The sequence below is a fragment of the Pogona vitticeps genome, chromosome 4, assembly GCF_051106095.1.
Source record: "Pogona vitticeps strain Pit_001003342236 chromosome 4, PviZW2.1, whole genome shotgun sequence".
Classification (NCBI taxonomy): domain Eukaryota; kingdom Metazoa; phylum Chordata; class Lepidosauria; order Squamata; family Agamidae; genus Pogona; species Pogona vitticeps.
Window position 1 is genome coordinate 196,156,196 of NC_135786.1, and position 21,539 is coordinate 196,177,734.

General features: G+C 40.5%; 2 protein-coding genes across 2 annotated transcripts in view; one reads left to right on the forward strand and one right to left on the reverse strand.

Annotated features, from left to right (window-relative positions):
* Nucleotides 1–5,629, forward strand: part of LOC110089705 (DGAT1/2-independent enzyme synthesizing storage lipids) — a 24,107-nt gene extending 18,478 nt beyond the window's left edge. Inside the window, exons 8-9 of the mRNA XM_020812972.3 lie at nucleotides 908–1,020; nucleotides 2,028–5,629. The gene's annotated coding sequence lies outside the window, so the exon portion shown is untranslated. The remainder of the gene's footprint in view (nucleotides 1–907; nucleotides 1,021–2,027) is intronic.
* LOC110089707 (DGAT1/2-independent enzyme synthesizing storage lipids) lies at nucleotides 4,581–21,036 on the reverse strand. The gene is made up of 7 exons (XM_072998936.2): nucleotides 20,741–21,036; nucleotides 20,008–20,395; nucleotides 15,493–15,657; nucleotides 12,935–13,128; nucleotides 10,763–10,823; nucleotides 10,041–10,180; nucleotides 4,581–7,264 (listed from the first exon to the last, which is right to left on the reverse strand). The coding sequence occupies exons 2-7, from the start codon at nucleotides 20,327–20,329 to the stop codon at nucleotides 7,160–7,162; spliced, it is 987 nt and encodes a 328-aa protein (XP_072855037.2). The 5' UTR covers nucleotides 20,330–20,395; nucleotides 20,741–21,036; the 3' UTR covers nucleotides 4,581–7,159.
* Between the last annotated feature and the right edge of the window lie 503 nt (nucleotides 21,037–21,539).

The window sequence follows — 21,539 nt, forward strand, 5'->3', positions numbered from 1 at the left end:
CGATCATGGAAATGGGCAGAAGGATTGCATGTGTGGGACTAGATTCTTGGTGATTGTGTTAGCAGGCTCATATAGCTCAGTGAGCTGAAATGCCTGGCTTGAGGGGCAGGAAGCTTGAATTTTCACTAAGCCTCCTAGGAGCTGGAGAGTGTAGGGCTAATGGGGTTAACTGTCTCCTCACCTTGAGCAAGCTGCACTAAGGAAGAACTAGCATATCATAGTTGGATACATTATATGTAGAAAACCCTGGTAGAGATTGCTGTAAGTCAAAATGAACAATGATAGCAAATAATTGTAATGCTCACCCTAAGGGAAAATTCATTCGCTTCCAGACAGCAAAATGCACCCAGCAATAGCAGTGATCCCCAGACTTCCTGTTAGGCCTTACCTTATGCTTACGTTTTGGGAAAAGTTGTGACAATCCCACAAGAGGTTTTTCCACAAAGGTTGCAGAGCTTGTGTAGCAAGAAGGCTCACATGCAAACACTGAACTTTCTCCTCCTCCGGCGCTGAACAGTCTATGATGGACTTCCCTTCCTGGAGACTGGAGAAGCATCAAAGTCTCTTGAGAATACAGCAGTTGCCTTGAGATCTGGGACCACCTTCTGCGCGCATCTTTCCTACTGTGGGATGTGTAATTGATTCAGCAATTTTAGATGTGAGACGCCAAGCGTTTAGACATTAGACAGGAACTTTTGGTTATAAATGTGAACCTCAGATTTTCAGTGTTGTTTTAAACAGTAAAGCATTGTTTTATGCTAAAGATTATACCATTTATTTAAATTCCTGTTTTAGTTTTACTGTTTTGCCTTCCTTGGTCTTTTTATTTTCTGTTCTTATCAGGTTTTATAAAATCAGCATATACATGAAATCATACTGAAGCCATTGCATGTTATACCACTGACAGGTTATGAAATCTGTGGACTAGAAAATCTGCCAGAAGGACCTGCTGCACTTATTATCATGAAGCTGTTGTGATAGACTATTACTTCTTTGTATACAGAATCTATAGACTCACAGGTAGATTTTGCTGTTCTGTTTTAAATCACTCCCTCTGTCATCTACCAGGTACAAAAAAATGTCCTGTAATTTTAGTCATTAAGAGTTATTTTAAAATGGAAATGGGTGGTACCTCATGCAATTCAAATTAGCCATTTGAAATTTCCTAGTCTCTTGAAATATCCTCATTATAACTTGGAATATTCAGCATATGAGTTCATGGCTCTCATATTACATTGCACAACATTCTGTTGTTTGCATTTTACAGAAGCAAAATTATCTCACCAGAATGCATGAAAGCTTGAGAGCCACAGATAGCCCTGAAATATGCCACAGATTTTTTGAAGGACATGGACACTTTTACTTGGAAGGAAAACCCTCCATTGATAACAGGTGATAAAACGGTCACTAGTAAATAGCGATCTTGCTTTTCCCCTGACCTGCAACAGACATTGGGAAACAACAAAAGGAACTCCCAGCCAGGAAGTCCTTCTAGGAAGGACCGAGGAAAATGCAAGGAAGAAAAGACCATGACTACCCCCCCCCCGCCTCCTCTATTCTGCTCTTTTCTCTATGGAAATTATGACAGGAAAGATTGAGCTCCTTGTGCCACATAGAGAAACAGCAGCCACCTCTGCTTGCTGGTTGATTTGCTCTTGCTGGATGGTACTGCCCATAGCTGAAATAGCAGAAAATTCCCCAGAGCCCATCAACAATTTAGGGGAAATGATTTCAATTTGTAGATCCACCATCCACAGGAAGGAAGAGGCTACTGCAAGCCGAAACATTAGCTAGGAAGTAATACTGAGGCAAGCCTCCAAACCATGACATCAATACCACCAAATCTGGTATTTTGTGCACAAACCCAGGCAAGGGGCCTAAAGGGCAAACACAGAATTCCTCATCTGTCCTGTTGACACATTCAAAGGGTGTTTGTTTGTTTGTTTCAGATTTTTGGAGGAAACACGACATTTATTCTTTTTTTCTCCAGCCACGTAATTCTCTTTTAATGCAATTGTCATTTCTAGGAAATAAAACTTCATATCAGTCACTGTTCTGATCTTACACATGAAGAATGTGTGGAACCTCTGAAGAAAGGGCATCTCCTGGCCATTGCCCCCGATGGAGTTTGAGAACAAATTTCTGGAGAAAATACAGATAAGCTTATGTGGTAGAAACAAAAGGTGCTGTTCAAATAGCTACAGATGCAACAGTGGTGAATACTTTACCTTTGTAACATAATGCCCCTGCAGCTGTATTGTCTGAATTTTTTACAGATCATATTCCAATTTAATGCTATACATTTATGTAATGCTGTTTGTGCCTCCAAAGTATCTCACAAGGTAATTAAAAGAGATATGTGCAGTTTTTCTGACAGGTCTGCAAAAGCTTATAAAGGTTGCCATAAGTCAATTCCGACTTATGGCAACACTTTCCAGGGTTTTCTAGGTAGAGGGTATTCAGAAGTGGTTAACCATTCCATTGTAAGCTGCAAGCATGTTAAGTGACACATTTGAATTATATCAGAGTCTTCATAAATAGATCCCAGAGGCATTGCTAAGATAAGTAATGGCTGCACTAATACCAACTTAAAAGAACTGTCTGTATTATGTTGTTTCTCAGACAAATAACTCTTAACATATTCCTCTCCAATCTCCGCTGCATACTTTCATAATAGAATACTGTCCCACTGAGGAAAATCCTCAAATTTGAGGAAAGAACACTTATTGCCTGCTCCACTGAGGAAAATCATCAGACTAGATGCATTATAGACAACAAGCACTTCTCTAAATGTCTGGAGTAAAACTCCGTATTACAAAGGCTTTCCCTATATTTTTTACTTCCTTTGTGCAATCAGATTTGCAAATTAACCCTAGGATTATCTTTCAATGACTCATCATAAATAAAAGCATGCAAAATGCAAGACATACAGGAAATCAGAGGAAAAGACAGACTGCCTTCACACGTAGAGAAAACATCTCTGTAAAAACAAAAAATAATAATATATGTATCCTCTAGTTTGGCACTATTTTGATTGCACTGTTTGTTAACTATCACAGTTTGACACTCACCAAGTTAGAATTTTAACACATGCACTTAAAAGAATTTAAATCTGCCTAGGAAATTTGCAGTCAGATCACATTTGGAGCTCAAAACAGAAATGAAATGTCCCAAACCAGGAATCGACAGAGCTTTTTCCTCTGCCAATAGTTTCCGTGCACATGATTTCTCTTACTGACTTCATGGAGAAGAATTCAATGATGTGTGGAAACATCTGAAGTTTCAAAAAATGCTTTTTCAATCTTGTGAATTCTACCTTTAAAAGTAAAGGTGACTGTTGGAGCAATTGATTCAAGAATACTAAAACAATAATATAGAGATGAGTAGCCTGACAAATAACGGATTGTTACAAAGTATAGAAATGTCTCTGTACATTTTAGAACATACAGAAAATAAGGCATCCTTCAGGTCGTATTGCTTCCTGCCACCAGCTACTGGCAGAATGGCATACTGAACTCCTGCAATTTTACTTAGAAACAAACTTCCCTGAAAGAGAATTCCACCTGAATACAAGGTGTATGCTCCTGAGAAATTATCAAGATGCCAATTTAATTCCTGATAGAAATGGCATATGACACTCAAAATCAGACAGCTCTAAGGCAGTGATGTTGATCACAGAAGCACAGAGAGTACCAGATAATGAGACATAAAAGTCCTTATACAATGCAAACAAAATTGTGCAGATGATTACTGTGAAAGAATTGTCGGACAGAGATTTCTTAAGACTCAAGACTGTAACACATTGAACAAGATGCTATTGTGGACAGATAAAGCATGAAAACTCTTTTTCTTTCCTTGGTATCTTTGATTATGGCAATAAAGAGTTGAGAAGTGGACTAGGGATATAACATCATGCCATTCTTTTAGAGCCACACATGGCTTATAAGGGTGTACTGGAATCAACTATACTGTAATTTGGAAATGAGGGTCATGGGACTGCTAGAATAAACACTCCAGTTCTTGCTCCTTGCTGCACACTTCACAAAAACACGCTCCTTGTGACTTGATTGTATTTGAAGAATCCTGCAGAAAACTGAACAGACCCTGCTGCAGAAAATAGGACAAGAACTTGTTCTGGGAAGAAATGGCAGGGAAACAAACTGCAGCTGGACATTATGAAAAACATTCTAATTATAAGAACTGTTCTACAGTGAGTCTTCTTTGGAAAGAGGGGAGCTCCTTCACTGGAGATGTGCGAGCAGAAGCAGTATGGCTACAACACTGAAGATCATGTAGTTTCATTGTAGATCCTGCAAGGAACAGCAGGCTGGAATAGATGACCTCTGAATCCCTTCCAATTCTGATTCTAGGATTCATGCAGTTAAGTGATAATGAGCAGACTTTAAACTCTAACTGAAATTACATACAGGTGTGATACAGGATTATATATAGGGTTTATATGGGATTATATATACCCACCAAGTTTTTATGTGCAAACTACGCAGTAGAGATCCATGAGTATGTCCAGGATTGTGGCACTAAAGAAATGCATCTTCAACATAATAATACATAACTCATACTCAAGCAACCATTGATTGTTTTATATATGTGTGTACACAGACAGACAGTCTGCCTTGTAACAATATTTTTCTGGGTCTCTTAGAGGACTGAAAACCAAATAAAGTGAAAACAGCAAAATATAACACCATTACAAAATCCCAAATCATTCATCAACAGGTAACAGAGGAAAAACAACACTGCATTAAGCTACATGTAAATTTAAAACTGAGATCAAAGAAATAAAACAACAGTGAGTATAAACGCATGATAATTTGAAATGCTTGGGGAAATGATAAGGCTTTTGCCTGGTGCTGGGAAGATCTTAATGTCAGACCTCTCTAGGAAGGGACTCTATGGCTGATGGTTAATGGAACTGGTCTCAGCAATCCTCTAAGCACATGGATGGGTTCTTAAAAGAAAAACTGACCTTTCAGGTGCCAAGGTCCTGAGCTTTAAAAGGGTAGTAAAGGTCACATGAGCAGTTCTAAGTTGAGCCCAGAAATGGACCAGAAGCCATAGTAATGAGGTATCAGTACCATATGTTCATATCACACATTCAATCAGTGGGACACAGAATAGTACATGAGCCCCTGTAAGCAAGGAACTTTGTTTTTTAATATCATTTCTTTTTTAACATGAATCCCATCTTCGCAGGAAAAGTGAGAAATAAAATGAATGAACGAATGAACGAACGAACGAACGAACGAACGAATGAACGAACGAACGAACAAATGAATGAAATGAGGTGCAACCACATTTAGAACAAGTGTACACAACTCTTGCGTGCACAGAAACTGCCCACTGAGAATATTTCTACCTTGTCTAGGCTGAGCCAGACAATCGTCCACCCAGGCTGAAATGACTGGGAAAGCAAAAGACAGGGTGTAATTAGCATTCTGTTGATACAACTCTCAACATTCCCCAACAACCTCAGCTGATTCCATGTTCTGCTAAGCAGAATGCAGAACGAAATGGAGATGTATGGGACTCTGAAGTATAAATGCCGTGGTGCTGAGCAGAGATGCTTTAGCGCCATCTTGTGAAAGCAGCTCTCCAATTACAAGTAAAATTTTTTTTAAAAAAAATAAACACTCCTCACCCAACTCAATCTGGATAGGTTTTCCAAAAAGATATCATGGCCCATGTAATTGAATGCTGCAGAGACCCCTAGGAAAATTGGAAAACACACATCCTGAATCATGGCTGCGGGGTTGGGGGGGGGGAGAATCAGTGTTAGCGGATATTGGGCTGAGGTATTGCATTTTTCACTCACAGACATACTTGTGAGTGAAAAATGCATAACTCAAGGACATAACAGCAGAATGGTGTTTTTTGCAGAGCAAAGTGCAAACTCAGTTCATCATGGCTGCATCATGATTACACATCTCCACCAATATCCCATAAAGAACTGTACAGGGACATGCTGAACACAACATGATGTGCTTTATGGTAGTAATTAAGGATCTATTGAATGGAATACACAACTGAATTCCACTATTCTGCCACTGCTTTGTTACCTGTGTTACCTCCTGCATCAGCCCCTTTGCACAGGAAAGGAGGCTGCCATTCCTACAATGCCACAAACCATCTAAAGAGGGAAGCCAACGTAAACCATAAGATCTTTTGTTATGGAATGCAAGAGAACAAAGTACAAAGCAGTTCTAACTAATACAAACAGAACATAACTACTTAACATTTCAGCTCTGATGACATGCAATCTTTCACAAGAAGTCGAGTCAGTTTTGTTCATATTTTACAGCAGGAATTACCAGACTAGTTGAAATTGCTTCTGAATTTAAACAGGTTTATTTATTTATTTAAAATATTTTAACCCACCTTTCTCCTTAAAAGGACACAAGGTAAAGGTAAAGGTTCCCCTTGACAATTTTTGTCCAGTCGTGTTCGACTCTAGGGGGCGGTGCTCATCCCCATTTCCAAGCCATAGAGCCAGCATTTGTCCAAAGACAATCTTCCGTGGTCACATGGCCAGTGCGACTTAGACACAGAACGCTGTTACCTTCCCACCGAGGTGATCCCTATTTATCTACTTGCATTTGCATGCTTTCGAACCGCTAGGTTGGCGGGAGCTGGGACAAGTGACGGGAGCTCACTCCGTCGCGTGGATTCGATCTTATGACTGCTGGTCTTCTGACCCTGCAGCAGAGGATTCTGCGGTTTAGCCCGCAGCACCACCACGTCCCAAAAGGACACAAGGTGGCTTATTATTCCAAATATGTGTTTTTAAGATCAACTACTTACTCAGGAGCTGATAAAACATAAGGTCAATCAAATTTGACTCTAAGATACTAAATCCATCAGTTCATATAAAATGCTGTAGATGCATCTGACAGTGGTCTGCTCAAAAGTCTAGACGAGCAAGACCAGATTCCTTTCCACTTGCTTGCAGAAGTGAAGTAGTTTCGTGAATCCAACCTTGCTGAGATTCAGAAGACAAATGTACATTATTTTAATATTTGGTATAGATACTTTGAATTTGTAGCCTCTATTAAAAAGAAAGAAAAAGAGTCCATGTACCATATAAATAATTAGCAAACATTTTGGAGGAATGATGTCTACATATTCAAAACAGATTATCCCATTAATCATCATTTGGATGTTTATGAAACCGTTCCAATATAGCTCTCCGTATGCTGCCTGGTATTTTTTGATGTTTATCTCTGAGATCCTCTATTGCAGTCTTTACCTGAAAAATAAATTATTGGGGAGTGGAAAGAACAGAAAAAGAATACTTTCATTATGTTTTTTCATATCACCCTAAGAAAATATCTGAGCAACACTTGTGTAATGTATTTTCAGCACCTGTATAATTTCAAAACTGGCATTGAAACAAATAGTTGAGGGGTATTATAGTTCTTTAACAATTTTTAAAAATTATTTGTGAATGGATAAATGTCCTTCCATTTCCATCATATTGTCTTCCTCACATACTAATTCAATGTACAATGATGCCTCGACTTACAAACCCCTAAAAGCAAACAAACCTTGCAAGACCCATTGGAAATGCAATACACACACACACACACACACACACACACACACACACACACACACACACAGAGGCAAACAAACCCTGCAAGACCCATCGGAAATGGGGGGGGCAAAAAAAGCAAAGCAAACAAACCGTGAAAGACCCATTGGAAACGCAAGAAAAAACAAAAAAAAAACCTGCGAGATCCATCAGAGCACAGAAACATAACCCCCCACCCAAAACCATGCTGCAAAACCCACCCAGAACATGCAGTTTTTAAAAACCAGAAAGCAGCGCCTTACCAGCTAGTCTAAAGCCTCCTCCGAATGGACACTCTCTAACCGCTGGGGCGAAAGAGCTACAAAGAAGCAGCCTTTTTGCTGACCAATGGTTAGCAGTTTGAATTCCCTGCCTTTTTCCCTGCCTTTTTTCAGATCGTAACTCGAAGCTCCAGTCACAAGTCAAAGCAAAATTTTGCGGCCGGAGCTGGCAGTAACTTGAATTGCTCGTAAGTCGAGGAACCACTTAATTGCCCCACCAGCCTCTGCACTGAGAGGGATCTGCAGAATGGTTTGGGTGGGATTGTGCTAACAGACACCACATACCTTCACTTTGTCCAAGTGGTTCCCTATCCAGGCCTCTGTCACCAGCTCACCTGCTTCCTAGATTTACTCCATCCATTCTCTAGTGACCTTTTTGATGACTGAGTTACAGATGAGTAAAGATGTTGCTGGCTAATAATTTTCTGGGACAAATTTAGTGTTGACCTAGGAATATTTCTTTCTCTGCTTTGGTTGTTTTTTGCCCATGCATGAATTTGAGGCATTTTCTCTCCTCTTCATTTTAACCAGGGTTTCTCCAATGACATTCAATTTCTCCCTTATCCAGGAACAGTAAGTCAAACTGAGCTTGTAAAATGCATTCCTGCTCATCCTCCTGAGGCGTCACTGAATTTTAATCAAAGGATGATTATGTGTGTTTTAAAAGGCTCACAAAGCTTCTTCCAGTATTAAGAATTCATATGAACACATGAATAGAGGGAGCAGGGAGCAGCACCCTTTCTAGCCCTATTTAATTTTCCTTTAGTTGTGTGTCCCACACATGAGAGGCGTGTACTTACCCCACTTCCCTGACACAGCTTTCAATTTGCAATTCTGTCAGCAATGAGGGAGGCCATTCCTGCAAAGGTGCCCCCACATGAGACAGAACATGACAAAAATTGGTTTCTGGTTCGCATGGAGAGCCAAACGGGAAAAAAACCCTCTGTAGATTGTTATGTGTGCATGATGAAAGGAACCACATGAGATAAGAGGTTACCATGTTCCCCTCACTGCATGGGCAGGGCACTTTAAGAATGAATTTTTCTCTTGGTTTCACACAGTGACAGCCTATAAAAAGAGATGCTCTGCTAAGTATGGAGACTACATGCAATTCGCAACTGGGAGAGTCAATGTTTCTGATCACATGGAAAGGCTGCTCGTAGGGTGATAATCTTCAGATAATCACTCTCTAGATGAACAGAGCAAGGAGAAAGGGTTGGTGTTAACTTGTTCCCTCTGCTCATGTGTTCAAATTAACCCACTCTTGAATGCCTGGCTTCATAAGGACACTTTAGAGACGTGAGGCAAGAGCACAGGAATTTATCATCTTGGTTCTTTCACATTACAGTGGTGCCTCACTTAACGAGGATAATCCGTTCCAGCGAAATTGCTGTAGAGCGAAATCCTCGTTAAGCAAAATAAAAAATCCCATTGAAACACATTGAAAACCCGTTCAATGCATTCCAATAGGCTGAAAAATCACTGTCCAGCAAAGATCCTCCATAGGGACAGCCATTTTCAGTGCCTGTAAAGCGAGGAATCCATCCAAAAACACAGCGGGGAGCCATTTTACACAGCGGGCGGCCATTCTGAAGCCGCCAATCAGCTGTTTTAAAAACATCATCTAGCAAAAAATTGGTTCCCGAAGCAGGGAACCGATCGTCGGGAAACAAATTTTGCCTATTTTGCGAATTTTGCAACTGCAAAACAGTCATCGTATAGCAGTTTCGTTTAACGAGGCAATCGTTAAGCAAGGCACCACTGTATTATCCACACCCAGGGGAAACTGGAAAGTTGGCAGGAAGGAAACTTTAAGAAATTGTAAAGTAGGAGTGACAACATATCTCTCCAGATGTTGCTGGGCTTCAGCTTCAGTGTTGTTGGATATCAGCAGCAGGCAACATAGCCAAAGATGAAAGATCATAGAAGCTGTAATTCAACATCTGGAGAGCCACATGTTGCCCACTCCTGTGCTGAAGGGCAATTCTGATATTAGTTCTTCCATCAAGTATAAATTGTCATCAATTCATAGGGTTTGACAGCTTACAGTCAAGTAATCTTTTGCCATGCAAGAAAGCAATAAAAACAGAACTTTTCCTTGTTTACTTGTTCAAAAGCTTAATGAGTGTTTCAGAGGAACATTCCAGATTTCATCAGTATACCAAACTTACCTTTCTAGCCAGTTCTTCAGCTGTTATATTAGGATCATAAGGAATAGGATCTCCTACATAGGTGCAGAATTTGACTGGAAACCCTCCATATACTGGAACAATTGGCCACCGGGTACTTTCATATAGCCACTTCAAGGGCCCTGTATACAGCAATATAAAAGCATGCTCATCTTCGGATAAATAGCAATTTAGTGTAGGCTTAGGAAGTAACCCAGCTGTTAAATAAACAAAGGCCATGCACTTAACACATAACTGTGCAAAAATGTATGGCTAAGTTGTCATGCGTAATAAATATGAAAGTTCCAATTCAATGCCTAATTATACATATCTATGCCTCATGGGTTTCAATGGGATAATATGTACATAAATGTGTGCTAAACTTGCAGCTCAGCGAAATTTGTGGCAATTGGGCAAGCACCAAGGGCCACTGGACACTTAAAGAAATGCAGGGATATTGTCACCCAGGAAGACAGAAGAGCAAAGGCAGAAAAAAGGAAACTGGGCTAAGACAGTGTGGTAGGAGCCCAAGGCAGAAAGACAGGCAGAGGAATAGGAGGAAGAATACATGAAAGCAGAGAGACAGCAACACAGATATTCCAGGGCCAAAATTCTAAACACAAATAAACAGAAGTCTAAGTGAAGTATGTAGGTTTTGCTTCTGTGTACTGTGTTTAGCACAAAGGCATAAGCATATGGGAAGATGCAAGTGGAATCCATCTTACATATTTTTCCAAGTGTTCTGTATCCTTCTCGTAGATTTTTTGTAAATATAGGGATGACAGGCTGAGAAAGGTGGGAGAAAAGTAGCCACAATTAGGGCTGTATTTCAGTCTCCATTATTTAAAGACCCTGCATCAATATAGTAAACTTTAAAAAGCTGTTATATCGTGGATTGTATATCCAGGTACAAGAGGATGTTTTATCTTCATGCTAAAAACTTCACTGTTAAAAGCACTTTTGGAATACAAATAATTTATTATCAGATTTCCTTGCATAAAAATGAAATGTGTGGTTTTTTTTTCATTCTGTGAATAAGATTCAGCCTCCTGCAACCCTCAATCCCCTCTCCTTCTCTCTGACATAGCCAAGATAAGGTTATTAGAATTCATCATATCAGTGGAAGAGAAGGGTGGGGAACAGATAAAAATCTGCTGCTCGTTGATTTAATCAGATGAATAACATCAACAACATTCACATCAAAACACAGCCATCATCTTGTCAAGAAACTGAAATGAACTGTCGCTAATAAAAGTCATAACACTTTACACATTGGATCAGTAATAACCTGCTGTCAGAGTTCTATACAGCAATAAACTCAACCCATACTCTCAAAAACATGAATAATGAATAAGAAACTTCATAAACCTATTTGCAAACTTGAAATAGATGAAGACATTCCATTCCATGTCAGTATGTCGTAAAGCTTTAAAATAATCCTTTATGTATTATGGAAGAGTCTATATCAGGATAATAATTTGTATGCCTCAGTGATTTTCAGTGGTAAAAACTGAACCACATACTATATTATTCCATTATTTATTATATTTGTTATGCTTTTCATAAAATAATTTTCCTTAGACATTAGAGTTCCTTTTAAAATAAGAAAAAAAATTGGTTCAATCAGTTCCAGCATCTATCCACAAAGGTCAGAATTTCAGTTTCCCACCGAGAATCTCAAGAGAACAGCCATCGTATAGCCTTGGGCAACTTGCATGGTTCCACAGCACCATCAGAAGAAAGGACATGTATCCACTCCTGATTACTTTACTAGGAACCCTGGGAAGGATCACCATTGCTGAAATTCTATTGCTTAGCTTATTAAGTTACAACTAGAGTAGTCCCAGCGATTCACTAGAACTTACAAAGGAGTTGACTCACCAAATCTCTGATCTGGTGGGCCTACTCTGGTTGCAACTTCCAATGGTAAGTAACAAGACTTCAGCCCACACACTGGGATCAATTTGATGGCACTTAAATTTTAATGAAATAAAATACTGTTTTAGCAAAATCACAATAAAACAACAAAACGCAACGCAGCATGAAACTAATAGCTAATAGCCATACTAATGCAGCATCAATGTGTGTGTGTGTGTGAGAGAGAAATTCAAAATGCAGAATAAACAAGAGAATATTGTTTATCTTTATCTCCTGTCCAACAAGTTAATAAAGGTCAGAAGAATATGTGCACACAACAGAAAATGGCAAGTGTTAACTTTCAAAGGATTAATATTAATCACCTCCACTTTTCTACCCACATACTTACAACAGTGACTAACAAACATAAATATTTATGTTTTAGTGGGTGGGGAGTGTTTGGGGAATTTTATGTGTGTGCATGTGTCTAGTCTCTGGGTGTCTGTGAATTTCGTTGTATGGGTATACTGTGTATATACTTACAATGACAATAAATTTTATTATTATTATTATTATTATTATTATTATTATTATTATTATTATTATTATTATTATTATTATTATTATTATTATTATTATTATTATTATTATTATTATTATTATTATTATTATTATATTTTACTAAAATGTTTTGGCTTCTGCATCCCTCAGTTGCTCTGGTATAAACATGATGTTTCCAAAGTGAAAATCCTATACCTGGTAAAAGCATATCAGACCCCTGCTCTAGATGTTCTGCAATAAAACTTCCATAAATCCAAAGCAAAATATGGCCAGTGGTTGGTGAATACAACTCCCAGAAGACTTCACCATTAACTGTGTTGGCAAGAGCTTCTGGAAGCTGAAGTCCAAAAATGTCTAAGGACCCAAGGCTGGGAACCACTGCTTTAATGTTTAGTTTTCATTTTTTTTATCTTTTGCAAACACATTTCCATTGAGTTATTCTGGAGAATCTCTTAAGCACACAATGCATAACCACTTACCACTTTAGCATCTTTGGCCACATGAGCAAAACCTGTGCGTCTACCCCATAAGAGACCATAGCTCTGGTCACTGAAGAGTGCTTCTCTGGCTCCACCTGGCAAAACGCCCAATAAGTAACCCTTTTTCAGAATTTCAACACATTCCAGTCTTCCGTCATGTGTAAGACCTTGCACGTTATAAAACAGCTTTATGCCTGTAAGACAGACAGCAATACACACTGTCATACTGAAACAGTCTATGTAAGAGATGTTTTGTGTTCTGCACATTTAATCATAATAAAATAATCCCCTTCTCTTATGCTTAATTATGCACAGAAAGCCTCAGCTACAAAGAAAGCACTTATACATCTTTGATATCAAACAAGAACAAATCATGTGAACCAGCTGAAAGTGGAAAGGAAGGAGACCATAGGGCCAACACTTATGTATCAGAGCAGAACAAACTAAGTAAGCACATATCTAGATGTATAATAATGGCTAAACATTAAAGAAGAGAAAGCCTTCAACTGTGGTTCAAACAATTATGATCCAACAACACAACTGAAACTTAAAAGATATACCAACTATAGTGGGTTTGAAGTGAGCAGAAGTTCTTGGGTGAGCACAACTACTTTTGTGATAGTTGATCTCTGATCTGTCAGCACAACTGCTCTCCTTGGTGAGATGAGCTGGCAAACTTCATGCATTTACAGTGCAATCCTATGCATGTCTATTCAGAGGCCAGTCCCACTCAATTCAGCAGAACTTACTCCAAAGTAAATGGATGTAGGATTGCAGGGTTTTTTTTAATTTATTTTCACATGTATGCCTCATTTCTCCCAATTAAAGAGAGCCTAAGGCAGCTCAAAAGTTATTAATAAACAAACCAACTTAAAGACACAAACTATAACACTAAAACACTTAGTTAAAACTGTTTAAAGCCCCTTAAAAACACATTTAAAATACACCTAAAAATAATAGCATCCAGAAGACAAGAATCAAAAATTGCTCAATTAGTTGTTATGAGCCTATCTTAAAAAGACTCTCACCAGATGGTCAAGAGGCAGGGGGCCGACCTAGCATTCTAAGGAATGGCATTCCACAATCTCGGAACAGCCACAGAGAAGATCATGTCTCCTGTCCTCACTAAATGTGCCTGAAAAGGCGGTAGGTCTAAGGGCCTCTCCTGAAGATCTTAAGTGCTAAGAAGGCTCATACAGGGAAACACAGAAGAACCCCTCCCCCCAAAAAGTGAGGGGGCAGCTGCATTATGCCAGATCCAATCCTTTTTCAGCCCAGATTCACAGCCATTAGGCTTTAAAGTTACAAATTACATAAAGCTGACATAAAGTGACAAATACAACCCAATTTAGGACAGAGCATTAACTTGCCAAGATGGCCAAGACCTGGCTGAGACTGTGCTGAATGCAAACTACTCAGAGCCCTGTGATACTGGGAATTTAGGGTTATTCTGACCTTGTCCTGACTTTAAAATAAAAATTGGGTTGTATTTGCCCAAACTCCGGGAGGCAGTGGAAGACAGGAGGGCCTGGCGTGCTCTGGTCCATGGGGTCACAAACAGACACAACTTAACGACTAAACAACAACAAATTGGGTTGTAATTCACAGCTGGAATAAAACCACTCAAGCTATGGGAACTCAGTAGGTCTGATAAATCCTGGTCCTAAAACTTAATTAGAAGCAGCAAAAATCATGGCAGGTGTATCTGTGAAGATTTTCAGTCATCTAGGTGTGGTTATCTGGAAGTTGAGTCATGGCAACTGGGCTTTTTTCCTGTTAGGTTGAAATGTTTTGCTACTCATCCAAGTAGCTTCTTCAATCTGAGGAGAGCTGGTAGGAAATCCCTAGTTTATCCTCCACGTTGGTTTCGTTTTCCCAGGTCTGAATAGGCTCAGAAGGACAAAGGACCGGGGATGAGGGATAATCCCACTTCTGCAGTCCTTCTCCACCCTTTCTGGTGTTTGTGATCCTGATCTTTCTGGGGACGGATGAAAGGACAGCATGATCAATAAGAGACAGATTGTCTCTAAGGCCTCCACCCCTGTTGAGTGAGAGCTTTTCTATATGCACATGTATGGCCTCCCTGACCCCTCTCTCAAACCGCCTATCTTCTCAGTCCAAAATGAGTACATCTTGGTCATCAAGACCAAGAAGATAATCCCAACCCCAATTACATCTTGGTCATTGGGACTGAGAAGATAGGTGGTTTGAGAGGGGGGCACACACTCTTTCTAATCAAAGTGTCATCACATCGTCATAAAGTTAAACAATGTGATATTTTAACTACTATTCACGCTGAAAAAGAAAGAATGGGGGAAGTCTTGCAGTGTTATGTGGGAAATGAGAGTTTTAGATTATGCTTCCGGGAACCTGAGTTCAAATTCTCTCTCACCTGCAAAACTCACTAAGTGACCTTGAGCCAGTCACACTTTTACTGAATTACTGCGGGAACAAAGCATGTGGAAAGGAGAGCAGTATATTCTTATGAGAGGAATGGTGAAATATAAATGACAATAAAGAAGCAAACAAACAATGCTAATGAACTCACTACATTTTACCTGGTATTTTGGAAAAATGGTAGTCAACCACTGTGCGGCAGAATCTGCCTGTCTGCAAATAGAGTCTAGACACAAAGTACTGATAATCTAAAGGAAAAGCGCCATGGTAAAATACAAGAAGCCCTGGTCCTTGTGGTAGTTTGTCCATCCCATGTACTTCATAACCTGTTCAAAACACAGAATACAAGAGCTTTAGCTATCCTTTAATACAACAGGCCTCTGTTATTAGCAGGAAGCAATAGATGAAAAGTGCCTTTCACTTTAAATGTACGTACAATTACTATGTTTAAAACACTGTCTAAATACTCAGCGCTCAGGGTTTTTTCTCCAAGACTTTGGTCTCCTACATTTCTCCTAACATTGTCATTAGCAGATTGGGGCCCATTATCCACATGCAGCCTATACGGACTCAGAAACACATCAAGGTGGACTTTTGTTCTTCAAGAGTGTGAATCCAAAAGTCTGATACTGACTGCCCATCAGAGGAATCGGAAGGAGTAGCTAGTGTTGTATCCTGCGTGAATTTGAACTTCCCTATAGCCCTGCTCAGTTTTTATCTCACCTAAAGTCATCCACACACAGAATGGAGACAGAAAGCCTCCATCCTCCTCCCTCATCATTTTCTCCATGCAAGCAGAGACAAGATTGAAGAGGAGAGATTTCTTCTTGCATGTAGGCTGTACTTGTGAGCAAGGATCCTGCAAAATTCGGTGTCTTGGTTGTTTCTTTCATTGCATTATTTGTTAACCACCCAGAATAGTGCCCAGTACTAATGGGGCAGTATGTAACTCCACTAACTAAATAAATCTGAATTCTTGTGCACAGAGCCTACATTTGAGCAGAAACTTTCCTCTGCAGGCTCATCCCTGCTCATATGGAGAAAATGCTGTCAGTGCAAGATAAGCCTAACATGATGTCAGTGCAAGATAAGCCAACAATTGAACAGAGCTAGAGTCTGCCACCTAACTTTCAGGGTGGCCATATGAAAAATGAGACAGGACTCTGTCCCTTTATTAGTTGTATGCAAAGAGGAAATTTCAGCAGGCATAGATCATCATGGGCCATACATCTTCTGAAATTCCTTCTTCACTTCCATTGCAATGAACACCTAAATACTTACAAAATTATCACCAAAACTGTTGCGGAGAAATATGACATTATCATACAATTGTCATGCTGCCACATCAGAAAGAACTCCAGATTGCCTATTTGAATGGCAAAACACCATAAAGGTACTACTAGACCTGCTGGCAAGAGAACTCCACAAAAAGAAAGTTTCTGCTTAAAGAAAAAAATTATTGTTGAAACTGTATCCCCCAAATTAAAGTAGTATCTTAGGAGAGGCCTCATAAAACATTCTGCAGTGCAATGTATACTTGCACAACTCTACACAACCAGGACAAATTCAAATTCATGTTAGCTAAAAAAACCTTGCATGCTATGGTAGTACTCTCTCTCTCTCTTTCTTGTTCTGGTTTTTTGTTTGTTGGTTTGCGTGTTTTACAATCTTTTTATTACAGTTGTTCTTCATTAAGGCTACAGTTGTACCTCTCAGTCCTGCCTCCTTCTTAAATCTTTAAGTCTCGCCTTGTGCCTTTTATCCAAAATAAAATTTACAGAGGCAATTTTGGGAAGAAAGAAAATTGTGATCTTCTAACCCTCTTCCCTTTTAGGTAGGATCAGCTTTTGGTGGAACATGTCTGAATGCATTCCTGAGGGTAAAACTTTGAGCAGCATAACATCTTATGGCAGAACGGATGTGTTTCTTAAAGAGATGCTTACATCACAGCTGTCTCTCTCTTGCAAGTGGCTGTGATTTTTTTCCGGATACCACCCTGTCTGGGCAACAATAGTTGGCTTGTGATGCCTTCAAGATATTGATTGCTCACTTTATATATACACAAGCTTAAAAATTTGATGTGGAAGCTGTACTGTACCTCCAAAACTAAAGAAATACAAATGAAAAACTACTAAAAACATGGGCACATTGGTGGACTCTTCTTTTACCTTACTCTCTACACCAAATAAGAACTATGATATAATCCCATTAGCTACTGTATTGCCTACATAGCACATAATTAGTTATGTAAAAGAGCTCAAATGAAATATAGGCTTTAATAGTGTCAACATCTACAAACACGGGCCTGCCATTTCACCCTGTCATTAACTACTTATTAGTCCTGCCCCACTAATCTATCAGGGAAGTCTTAATGTTTAATGTCTACAGGCACCGCCTGATTTTAAATTAATTTCAACTGGTGTTTGATTAGATTATACATGCATAGTGTTTACTGTTGTACACCACCCAGAGTGACCATTGCTCAGATGGGCAGTTTAGAAAACAAATAAATAAATAGATGTTTTCAATTGGGTTAGGTGAAGGTAAAGAGAAGCTGTTTCTCTTTTGAGAATCAGTTGTTGTTTAGTCATGTCCGACCCTTTGTGACCCCATGGACCAGAGCACACCAGGCCATCCAGTCTTCCACTGCCTCCCAGAGTTTGGTCAAATTTATGTTGGTCGGTTCGATGACACTGTCCAACCATCTCGACCTCTGTCATCCCCTTCTCCTCTTGCCTTCACACTTTTCCAACATCAGAATCTTTTCCAGGGAGTCTTCTCTTCTCATGAGATGCCCAAAGTTCTGGAGGCTCAGCTTCAGGATCTATCCTTCCAGTGAGCACTCAGGGTTGATTTCCTTCAGAATGGATAGGTTTCTTCTCTTTGCAGTCCAGGGGACTTTCAAGAGTCTCCTGCAGCACCACAGTTCAAAAGCATCAATTCTTCGGCGGTCAGCTTTCTTTATGTTCCAGCTCTCACTTCCATTCATCGCTACTGGAAAAACCATAGCTTTGACTATTCGGACTTTTGTTGGCAAGGTGATGTCTCTGGTTTTTAAGATGCTGTCTAGGTTTGTCACCACTTCCCTCCCAAGAAGCAGACATCTTTTAATTTCATGGCTGCTGTCACCATCTGCAGTGATCATGGAGCCCAAGAAGGTAAAATCTGTCACTGCCTCCATATCTTCCCCTTCTATTTGCTAGGAGGTGATGGGACCAGTGGCCCTGATCTTAGTTTTTTTGATGTTGAGCTTCAGACCGTTTTTTTGCACGCTCCTCTTTCACTCTCATTAAGAGGTTCTTTAATTCCTCCTGACTTTCTGCCATCATAGTGGTATCATCTGCATATTGGAGGCTGTTGATATTTTTTCCGGCAATCTTAATTCTGCCTTGGGATTCTTCCAGTCCGGCCTTTCACATGATGTATTCTGCATATGTTAAATAAGAAGGGGAAAATATACAGCCTTGTTGTACTCCTTTCCCAGTTTTGAAACCATCAGTTGTTCCATATCCAGTTCTAACTCTTGCTTCCTGTCCCATGTATAGGTTTCTCAGGACATAGATAAGGACTTGCCATAGTTTGCTGTGGTCCACACAGTCAAAGGCTTTTGCATAGTCAATGAAGCAAAAGTAGATGTTTTTCTTGAAATCTCTGGCTGTTGAGTTTTCCAAAGTTGCTGGCATATTGAATGTAGTTCAATTCTTATATTCATTTATGTAAAGCAGAAGAGTATAATGATACAGCCCAGCTATGGGAGGTTGGGTGGACTGATCAATCATTTGAATTCCTTTACATTTGAGGGTATAAGTTGAACAGTCCATTTTTGCTTAAAACCAAACTTTTTTCCTCTTTGGAAGTGATTTTGTGCAGTTATATGATTAAGCAAGTACTTCATAAATATATACTCATCGCATAATATCTCTGTATTCTCGAAGGTTTTCATGGCGGGGATCTGATGGTTGTTGTAGGTTTTTTGAGCTGTTTGGCCATGTTCTGGGTTTTTTTTTTTCCTTACGTTTCACCAGTCTCTGTGGCTCGCATCTTCAGAGGACAGAAGTTAGAACTCTGACAGAGAAGCCTCCAAAACATAGCCAAATGGCCCAAAAAACATACAACAGCTTAGCATCTCTGTTCCATTAGACAGACCATGAAATGATAAGCCAGTATTCTGTGCTGACTAAAAAAGTATGGCCAACAAAACAGGAACTGTCCTCCTGGTTCAGATCTCAACTTCCCCAAAGCTACATGTGACAAGATTCTGCATATGCTTCTTCAGAAGTAAGTCTCACTGCATTCAGTGGAATGCAGTTTATTCTCAAGTAAGTGGGCACATAATTGCATCTTAAGTACAGAATCCTATATGTATCCACTCAGAGGCGCACCTGATTGACTTCAATGTGGCATATTTTAGGCAAGTACATTTGGAATTACAATTCAAGTAACCTAAGGAAATCAGTACCTTTTCAGTGTCTCCCATGCAACAGGGAATAACCACAATCTGCTTTACAGTACTGTTGTCAGGATTGCTAAATGAATGTTTTTAAAGTGCTATGAACAATTGCATGTGCAATACAAATGCCAAGTATTATGCCTAAAATTTATTTCTGCACTACTTTAAACAAAAATATTAGATGAACACAACATGCAAGTTTAAAGAGGAAGATAACTGTGCTTACCATGACACAGCTTGCCATATATATCCCAAAGGTAAGACACTGTCCTTCTTCCATTGTCCCAAGATTTGCTGAGATAATTTTCGTTTAAATGGAATTGTCTCTTGTAAATATGTAGGAGAAGATTAGAAAGGTAAATGCAGCCGATAATGACTAGAACAGGTGAAAACAGGAGTACCAGTGATGCCAGCACCCACAGAAGGCATATTGGATAGGCAGGAAAATTGCCCAGGTAATTGTCTGAATACATCCATGTCTTCAGGAAATCGATCAGCCAGGTGAGATCTTCCTGTCCGGAGGAATAAAATGCACTTATGCTGATCATCTTTAATCTTCTGTTGAAAATTAAACAGAGCAACTCAGCGGGAAAAGGAGTTTCTTAACGCTGGCCCTAAATGTGGAAAACGTTCAATAGATATTATTAAAACAGGCGCCGCGCGACCCGGCAACTCAGTCTCCCTTGGCGATGCTTCCCCAGTTCCAATAGTCCGCACCAGAGGTGTTGCCCCGGCATCTCTACACAAGAGTAAGTCCCAGTGAAGTCAAGGGGCACCCGATGCCGGCAAGGGCATCCTCTTCGGAGCCGCCCTCTTGCACAGCCCGTCCCCACCCCTCGCCGCCCCCTTGCTTTTGCTTTGGGTCGCCCGCCCCCCCTTCCCGGTTTTCCCTCCCCGCCGCTCGCCACCCCCACCCACCCCTTTCGCCAGTCCGGCGGCACCCGCGCCCCTGCCATCACCTGCCCGGCTGCGCTGACACGGGGCCCCAGACCGACGCTCCCTCAGCCAGGACGGCTCCCATCACATTGTGCCGGCGCCGCCCCGCCGAAGGGCATCCATCCCCACATGGGCGCCCAAGAGACCGGCTGGCTGGAGGGCGGCGAAGGAGGCAGCGCCCACGCCTGGGCCCGAGCGCAGCCTGCGCAGGTTCCTTGGAATCCCCGGCTGGGATTGGGCAGAGCCTGGCCGAGAGGGGGCAGAAGCAGCACATGCCGCAATGCAGGGGAGACGTTACGCGTTTCCTAGCTGGAGGATGGCGGGGCGGGCGGGCAAGCGGGGGGGGGGGGAAGAGAGAGGCGCCGCGGTCGCCGAACGCGCGGCCGGCTTTGTCCCTTCGCCCTCGCCTGCTCTTTCCCCCGGCGTCACGTGCCTTCCGTAAACGATACCCGAAAGATGCTGCCGAGGACGCTTCTCTTTCCAAGTTACACGGTTTTGCTCTTTGCACGTAGAGATGTAGCACTTTTAAGAATACGGTTATGAATGTGAAAGCGTTTGGTGAAGCAGATCCATAGCGTGGGCATTCTATATGGGTCGATTTGGCCGAAGAATACTAAAAGCATCACTTTCCATGTTTCTTTAAGGAGAAAAGCCTCTCTTGCACAATGGATTGTATAAAATGGGTTCTTGGATGCTGCTTCATTTATTAAATTCATTTTCACAGGTGTTAAGTACCATTTCCATGCAACTTTAACAGTTTTTCTTTTTTTTTCCCCTTACCCTTATAAACCACATTTTATTCCAATCTTCCGTTTCTCTAGC